The sequence below is a fragment of the Phyllostomus hastatus genome, unplaced genomic scaffold, assembly GCF_019186645.2.
Source record: "Phyllostomus hastatus isolate PE091 unplaced genomic scaffold, TTU_PhHast_1.1 phas_contig_432, whole genome shotgun sequence".
In the NCBI taxonomy this organism is placed as follows: Eukaryota; Metazoa; Chordata; class Mammalia; order Chiroptera; family Phyllostomidae; genus Phyllostomus; species Phyllostomus hastatus.
The window spans coordinates 2,945,300-2,954,346 of NW_025333880.1; the positions used below are offsets into that span (position 1 = coordinate 2,945,300).

Consider the following 9,047-nt stretch of genomic DNA (forward strand, 5'->3'; position numbering starts at 1 on the left):
CCTTTTCCAAGTTAAAAATCTGAAATATAATTCACCTAAAGTTTGTAAAATGTTTTAAAAGGAACAGAATATTCTTATAACTTGGATATTCCTACTAAAACAGTCCTCCAATTAAAATCAAGCATAATTAATATTAAATATTTGTTTGACTAATTCAGGAGTTAATTCAAGTAACTATTAATAGCATTTCATGGAACGCTTCAAGTTCTAATTATAAATACCAATAATCACTGCACAGAAGATAAATTAAAGGAGATTAAGCTAAATGGCAGTGACACGCTGGAGGTTACTTTTCTTTCTCTCTCTTACTACCAGTGATATGAATTTACCTAAAATTTATCTCATCATTAAGAGTGAAGAATGTGTGTACTAAACATTTACTATAAGTGAATATGTATTTTTCGGACTATAAAACGCACTGCCCCCAATTTGGGACGAAAAGGGAGTGCATCTTATAGTCTGAATGTAGCTTACCTGGCTCACTGTGTATGGGGGGTGGGGGCAGCAGCGGTGGACCAGGGTCACAGGTTATTAAATACGCTACCACATTTTTTGCTTCAAATTCCCCCCCATTTTCCTCATCTAAAATCTAGGTGTGTCTTATGGTCCTGTGCATCTTATAGTCCTAAAAATATGGTGTATAAAAACACCGAAAGTAATAGATTGTTATTACAACAAAGGAAAATGAAGATATTTAAAGATTAAACTCTATGTCCTAAAAAATAAAAATAAAACAAGTTTTTCTTGGTATTGTTACTTCCCTTGAAGCTTCCCAAAGCACTTGATCCAATATTCTGCATATAATGGCTAAACACAATATTGTCAGTCTTGAGATTAATTTAGATACAGTATTACTATATTTCAATTACCACAGAAAATTCTTAAAAGTGTTGGCCAGCTAAAACAAAAGTAGATGAAGAAAAAAATTACATATATGTGTATGTTTTGTTTGATATTTTGCTGACTAATGGGGCAAACCTCTGAGTACCAAAAATCAACCTTAACAGTCTGAAGATTTAAGAATATGTACTTTCTTCTTCCGACTTAAAAGAAGACATCTAGCATAGTGTGAAGTTTGAGCTTTTGGAACCAGATAGTCTTGAGTTAGAATCCAGCTCTGCTCTTTATTATCTTAGTAGCTCTCATCAAGAGAAAGGGGACATTCTGAGAGTTAGATGAGACACTGGTTGCAAATGTACCTACCATTGTGTTTCACATATAACAAATCCTCAGCAAATGTTCACCAGCCAATTCTACGCCTCAATAAAACACTGTGATAAATCATGACCAGCATGTATTTAACCCCAAGTTAGAATAAACACAAAATGACCGTTGGAGGTCTTCAACTTTTCAAAGATGTGTACGAAAATGCCAATACTCCATCTTTTCAACGTAACTATTGAACCTCACAAATTTTCAAAAGAAAAGTGGGGTAAAAATGGATTTTTTTGTAGGCAGAGATGCAATAAAAATAGCAACTTTGGGAACTGTCAAGAAGTTAACATGTTACAGCAGCAGCAAAAACAATGTTTTATATTCCCTTCCTAAATAGTTATATATTAAAAATCATCTAATTAGCACTGGCTGGTATGGTTCAGTTGGTTGGGCAACATCCTGTAAACCAAAAGGCTACAGGTTCAATTCCCGGTCAGAACACATGCCTGCGTTTCGGGTTTGGTCTCCAGTCAGGGTGTATGTGCAGGAGGCAACCAATCAATGTTTCTCTTTCTTTCTCCCTTCCCCTATTCCTAGAATCAATAAAAGAGAAAATATCATCTAACTAGATTTTATTTTAAAGCATAGGTACTCTTCTTATGTGAACAGTATTTTGTAAAATATGGTTAACAAATGGATGATGAAAAAAATTTCTCTATTGCATCTAGTGCCTCTACTTGACTATACCAGAAAATGCTCACAGCTTGCAATCACACTGTAGCTGAAGCACATGAAACATGGTCTTGGTTGTGACACTTCAAAGTCAGACCACAAAAGTGCTGCCAGGAAGCACAAAGGCAGCAACTGCAGAGACGGCATTATAACAGCAACAGTGTGGGCACTGATGCCTACCAGCACAACCCATATATGGCTAGGGTTGTCCATTTATTTGCAGGAAGTGAGGGGCCAGTATGGGGTTATAAGTTTTGTTTGTTTGTTTAGGTGGGGGTTTTTAAAAAAATGGATTTAGGATGATTTCAACAAAAAAATTTTAAGAGCCATCATCTTTAAGTGTTACAGCTTTCTGACAAGAAAATTATGTAGAGAAAATAAACTGAACATTTCAGTTTAATGTTCTTTTAATCACAGATTTTAACATTACTTATAAGTGATCCAATAAATCAGTTTATTGTTCTTTTAATCACAGATTTTAACATTACTTATAAGTGATCCAAAAAATTCTTCCAAGATCTTAAATTAACATCCCTCACCATAAAAAACAAAAAAAAGGGTAAACAATTATAAACTGTAGATTCAGTTTTAAATAGATGTCTCATATATACCAATTACACAATTGCCTAACCAGAGACTCAAAATCAGCTGTGTCTAGTCTCTTTTCCTTCTGGCTGGAAAACACGTTAAGTAGCCCTATTAGAATACTTTTAAAAAGAGAGTTACATTTCAGATTACAATTCAGTGAGAACGGATTGGCTGAAAAGATGAAGCACTTAAGAAAAGACTGCACAAAGTATTCCTTTGACTGACAAGACGGGAACCACGTATTTTTAGAAAGACGCTTCAAATGGCTGCCTTAGAAACTGATAGAATCTGTATTTTTAAGGGTAACAGATTTAATACTAAACTTATCTGCACATTTGTACTGAAAATTATAACTTTAATTTTAAAATTAAAACTGCATATAACATGGCTCTAACTCCATTTTGCATTCCTCTACAGGACTTAGGTTCAGTCCCTTATAAAGTACGCAGCATATAAATGACTCAACTGAATATTTTTCTATCATTTAAACAAGATTTAAACAGGTTAAGGATTTTTTCATAGGAAGAAGGTTAATATTAAGGATTTTTTCAATCTCAAGATAACAAAAAAATCTGAACAAAAGTTCCACAACAAAGTTTTCATTTTTTAATGAAAATTTTGAATGGTTCGTCCACTATGTGCACGAACCATCCACTATGTGTACGAACCATTCTCTAAGTATCTGAACGTGAAGGTTTTAAAGATTTATCTTATAACATACAAATAACTATTATCCATGATACAAGGCAAAATATACAATTCAATAAATCTTTAGTGAGCACCTACTATGTATTAAGCTCTGGAAATATAAAATATGGAAGATTGGGTCCTTAGAGTCATCCAGGAAAGACAAACTTACAAACACTATTCAGTAATTTAATAGCAACACAGAGGCAAAATGTAAGGTATACTGAGCACACCAGAGGAGTGTCTCTCCAGTGCCACAGTATTACACGAATGCAAAAGAAAGAAAGATCCCTTCTGGCTGGAAATGAAGTTGAACACCGAAGATGATGCTGATTGGTGAAGGAGAGGGAGGACATGCTATTGGCAGAAAAAGTATGATCATTCCATAGGCATGGAAATAAAAAAGTAAAAAGTAAAAGTTACAACATAATGGAAATGTATCAGGTATAAGCTAAATAATGAAATACTTTAAATCTGAATTTGAGGAGAGGAGTGACACAAGGTGGTATAGTTAAAAGATTAATGAAGGCCATCCTGACTGGTGTGGCTCAGAGAGTTGAGTGTTGTCCCACAAACCAAAAAGTCACTGGTTCAATTCTTGTTAGGGAACATGTCTGGGTTGCAGACTATGTCCCTGACTGGGGGCATGAGAGAGACAACCTATCAATGTTTCTCTTTCTCTCCCTTTCTGTCTCCCTTCCTTCCCCTTTCTCTAAAAATAAATAAATAAAATCTTAAAAAGAAAAAGATTAATCAGGGCCCTAAGAATGTAGCTAGCTCAATTGGTTAGAGTGCCGACTCAAGCCAAGGTTACAGTTTAGATCCCCAGTCAGGGCACATACTAGAATCAACCAATGAATGAATAAATAAGTAGAACAAATTTGTGTGTGTGTGTGTGTGTGTGTGTGTGTGTGTGTGTGTGTGTGTGTGTCTTTCTTCCTTCCTCTCTCATTCTGAAATCAATAAATAAAAAGATTCAAATAGAAATTACTGAATATAAAGATTGATCAGATAGAAACAGGAATGCCGGAAATATGAATGTTGGATTGGACCAGGGAGAGAAGAGGTGGCGAAAGTAATTAGCTACTACTATACTCTAAGGATGAAATAATAAAGGTATGAACTAGGCTGATAGAGTGACAAGGAAAAGAACTGATGCAAAGGTAAGTCTGAAGAATAATCGAAATAAATGCAGACAAGGGGATGAGAAAACAATTAAAATGTAAATGATTTAGAGATTAATGATATCATTAACAGAAACAGGAATCAATGAGAAAGCCTTGGTGAAGAAAGATAAGTTTCATTTCAGGTTGAAGTGATAAAAGTAGACCGTAAACTGAATTATAATTATGAAAATCCATGTTTGAATAAGGTCCTTTGAAGAAATGACTAAGGTAAATATAAATATAGTACAGTAATTGTTATTCTACAGAAAAGAGGATGGACCTATTATATTACAACTTAAAGACATTTTTAAATACAAAATAATATATTTGAATAACAAATATTTCATTTTAAATCAATACTTCATCATCAGTAGAAAAATGGAAATGAGGGATTGGAGCTCTGCAGAAATGTGAGAACTGAAAATTGACTTAGAAATCACTGGCACAGAGGAAGTAGGTAAGATTTTAAGGTGGAAAACAAAAGGCTAATCTAAAAACTATTGGAAGAAATCTCAGTCCTGCATTTTATGCCCACCAGTATTAGAATCAACAATAAAGCATTTTTATGAAAACTCTAATATTACTCTCCTAAAATCTTTAAAAAGTAAACCGAAATAAAGATCACATAAGTGTAAAACTCTACCAGGTAGTTATAAAATCAGAGATGACTGTAGAAATGAAAATCTTTACACCTCAGTTCTAGAAAATCAGACGTTTATTTCATAATTTCCATACGGTTTTCTAGCTACGCAGAAGCAGTGGAAGGGGCTATTCTACTGCCCAAGGTAGAAAATTTGACAAGAAACACTGCTTTTTTTTCTTTATGCGTGACATATTTCTAAATAAAAAGAATAGCTGAAATTTATTATCTTTTGTAACTTCTAATGAGGGCACATTTAACCAGTTAATAAAGAAACTTTTGAAACACAAGCACTTATATTAAAAAATGGAAGTAAAATATTAGATTAAGAAGTGTATTTGTACGTTGTGATGTCCTTAACACTTTTCTCCTGACCGTGAAATTTAGGACACTTGATCAGAACCATAAAAGTAAATGAACATTCCAAAAGACTAACCAATAATTAATCTAGTAAAAAACATTTTAAGTATTCTATGATTTTTCAAGAGGCTACATAAAGAAAAATTCAAGGACTATTAAAACAAACCAGTGGGTCAACTTTAGGTTTTATAATTTAAGTAGTTAAAACAAGCAGCATTCAAGAGATTCCTTAAAAGCTTAACACTTTCTTGGGATTCTTTTTTAAAAGGTTTATTTATCACCTTTCACTATCTGTTGTCCTGAATTTGACCCAGGCAAGCTACTTGTGCTAATAATCACAATGGGGAAAAATACAAGAGTTAATAAAGGAGAAATGAGAGCGGAGAAAACATAAAAATTTCAATGCTTGAATTTTAAAGACATTGGATTCATTGATTTAAAGATTATGTGGATAAATTACAAAGAAAATGTTATGCAAATGATTACACATAAACTTGGAAACTTCTGCGCTTAAGCACTTGTCAGCTAAAATAAAATACCCAATAAAGACTGCATCTATATAATGCCAAACTAGCCAATGAATTTAGTTGTTCAGGAAGACACTGATAAGTCTGGTAATTCTTGCAACATGTCCAAATTGAGAGGAAATTTATTTAAAAAAAAAAGCCTTTAAGAAGACTGACACATGTTTTTTCTCTGCTTACCTAAGCCAATGATATTAACTCCAACAAATTGGATTTCTCCACAATAGCAATAACTTTACATTTCTATTTGACAATTTTAATGAAACATATTGATGTGAACCATCATCCAATTGTATCCTGACCTCAGGCACACAATAACTGTCTTTCAGGATCAATTTCATACTAATTTGAAAAAGATTGCTGTTATATAATTACATTATCATTTTTAATAACAAACTTATTTCACTCTTAACACTATGTTTTTAGAATTTAGAGGTATGCAATGCCTTAAAACAAACCTCAGCCAAATAAAAAACTCCATATACATACATTACAGACTCAGCACTAATGAAAGAGAAAAATCTAAAGACCATGGTATATTTTTACTGGGTGCCACATTCTTAATTCCAGATTTGTCCTGCAATTTGTCAGTCATTTCAGTCCAGCCAGTCAACTTTGTAAACAAAGGCCATAAGCCAAATTTGATGAGAATTCAATTAAAACTTAAGGCGACCGTCATTCATTAAACAAGAAGTAAACAGAAAAATGCCACCACACACCTCTTTTACAAAGGCAGCAAGGTAATATGCATGAAATATAAAGCCTTAACCTCCCAAACAAGTTTTTGTTACAGTATTACATACAACTAAGGCGACTTTGAGATAGTACAAGTCTTTTCAATGTACGGGGAACCTTTGCTGTAAATTCGTTTTCTAGTAATTCCAAGTTGCCCACTAAGAAAAAGGAAAGAGCCTGTCTTGTCACCTTTCACCATCACTAAAAATTGCTTTTTATGTACAACTCTACGTGGTTGTGTTGCTTTTGGCCTGTTAAAGGCAAAGGAACATTATCTCTGGATTGCCAATAGTTTCTCCTTATTTGGCTAACATTGAGAGATCCCAATCAGACTACTATAAAACTTTAACATGCACAAAGCATCCATTTTGAGAAAAGTTTGTGACCAGCTTTTTTTCATCCACCCCCAAAAGAAAAATCAGAGCCTGGTAACTAACTGGCTTTGAAAAGAGTGCCCGGTGTTTATCCTTCTCTTTCTAACCCCGGTGTATAAACCCCAGGACCTGGGGCTCAAGGATCTCTGATTCTGCGGCAAACTCTTCATTCAATACGTTCGGGCCCAGCGGTGGGCAAGCCCTTGTAAAGCTTCCTTACCCCATCCCCTCCCTTTCAGCCGGTGCAGATCAGTTAATTGCACCCCGTTTCCCCCTCCCCAGTGACCAAGAGTAATAAAGGAGAAAACAGGAAATCGTCCGTTCAGGGGACTGGGCTACGGCTCTTCATTACTATCACCATCATCATCATTTGTAATCAAGTCCTACAAACTACAACAAATCCAATGCCCTTATAAACCAAATACGTCTGACTGTCCAAATGTCCCTAATGTCCCTTGTTGGTCGTTTTAAGCATCTCCCGTCCTCCAAGTATATCACTGACATCGGGACCGCCCAGGCACAACCACACTACATCTCCCTGGTCTCGACTCCAAATCCCAGACACACGTCAATTTATGGCCCTGGGGCCCTAAGCCGACCAAGGTCCCTTTCCCCCTCTGCCCCGGAAATCGGCCAGTCCCCAGCTCCACCACCAAATGCTCTGAAAGGGGCCTCAAACCCAGCGCCCTCCCTCCCTCCATCAACGGGAAGCCGCCCCCAGCATCAGGAGGCCCAGAGCGGAGGGGAGGGCTCGGCGGGAAGCCGAAGAAGACCCGTAGGGTCAGAGAGCAGCCGGCGGGGCTCACAGACCTGGTGCAGGGCAGTGAGTCCGTCCACATTGGCGTAATTGATGTCGGCGCCGCGATGCAGCAGCTTGAGGACCTCGTCCGTATCGCCGCTGGAACAAGCAGCGAGGAAGACGGCGCCATCGTCGAACTTCACCTTGGTCTTCTGGCGCTTCACCACAGGAGGCTCGAGGTCGGTCTCGGAGCCGATCCAGCGCTTCAGCTGCTCGTTCCGCTTCTGCTTCGCGTCCGCCATCTTCATCCCCTCTCCTGCCGCCGGGTCCTCTTATCGCGAGGGGGAAGGGGGAGGTGGAGAGGGAAGAGTGGGGAGGCAGGGGGTGTGTGCCTGCTTCTGTGAGTGCGGGCCAGAGGAGGGCTGGGAACCGGGAGGAGACGCTCGAGACTTCCAGTATCCCACAGAGCACTGGGGCGGCGCGCCCGGCCGAGCGGACCTCCCTTTCTACCACAGAAGCCCTCCCGCCCCCGGCCGGCCACCCGTCACCGGCGGCCAATCTAACGTAACTTCGCGAGATCCGGGCAGGGAGGCGCCCTTCGGCTGTGCGCATGCGCCCTAAACCCGTGCCCGCCCCAGGAAGAACGCTCCCGCGAACTGCGGCGGGGGCGGACTAGCCACCGGAGGGAAGCGGGTGTGGTCCAGCCCGCCCGGGCTGCGGGGGCCGAGACCAACCTGGAAGGGCGGAGACAGGGAAGGAAGGTTGTCCTGCCAAGCTGAGGGTTCCGGAGGTTCCGGAGGCCTATAGTCGGGGTGTACGGCGGCTCTACAGGGCAGTCCTCCTTCCGAGGTTGTCGCAGCTCTGCCTAGTCGTTTGCTCAGGGCGGATTTTCCTATTGGCTGCGTTATTCGAATGGAGTGGAGAATAGGTTGTGAATTAAGCGATTATTATTTATCTTTCTAAGGAACTCGGATGAACTTGGGCAAGTCACTATTGATAAGAACCTTTTAAAAGGCGGGTGCTATAGCCAAGGCCTTTAGTGGTAGCCAGATTTCAGCTAAGGTGACCACCTGGTGACAAGCGCTGACCTGTGGTAAATGCCAACGTCCGCTATAGAAACGTCTTTCCTCTTACGCTGATTTTTTTAAACTATGTTTTATTTTTTTCTCACGCGTATTTTTAGGTCCTCATTTCTTCTCCTTCAGTGCTTTAAGCCTGTGTGGTGCTCCCTGTGAGCTTAGCTCAGCCCTGTTACTAGTCCTGACCTTTTATGGGATTTCTGTTCCTGCTCCATTGCTTTCTAAGGATGGGTAAAGACCCAACTGCTTCTAGAGTTCAAAAGGAATG

At 38.7% G+C, this 9,047-nt stretch overlaps 1 protein-coding gene across 6 annotated transcripts in view; it reads right to left on the reverse strand.

The window, feature by feature from the left end:
• Window positions 1–8,258, reverse strand: part of PPP1R12A (protein phosphatase 1 regulatory subunit 12A) — a 141,976-nt gene extending 133,718 nt beyond the window's left edge. For all 6 annotated transcript variants that reach the window (XM_045844976.1, XM_045844974.1, XM_045844972.1 and 3 more), the window contains exon 1: window positions 7,772–8,258. In XM_045844976.1, coding sequence (XP_045700932.1) covers window positions 7,772–8,008 — 237 coding nt within the window. In that variant the 5' untranslated portion in view covers window positions 8,009–8,258. The remainder of the gene's footprint in view (window positions 1–7,771) is intronic.
• Between the last annotated feature and the right edge of the window lie 789 nt (window positions 8,259–9,047).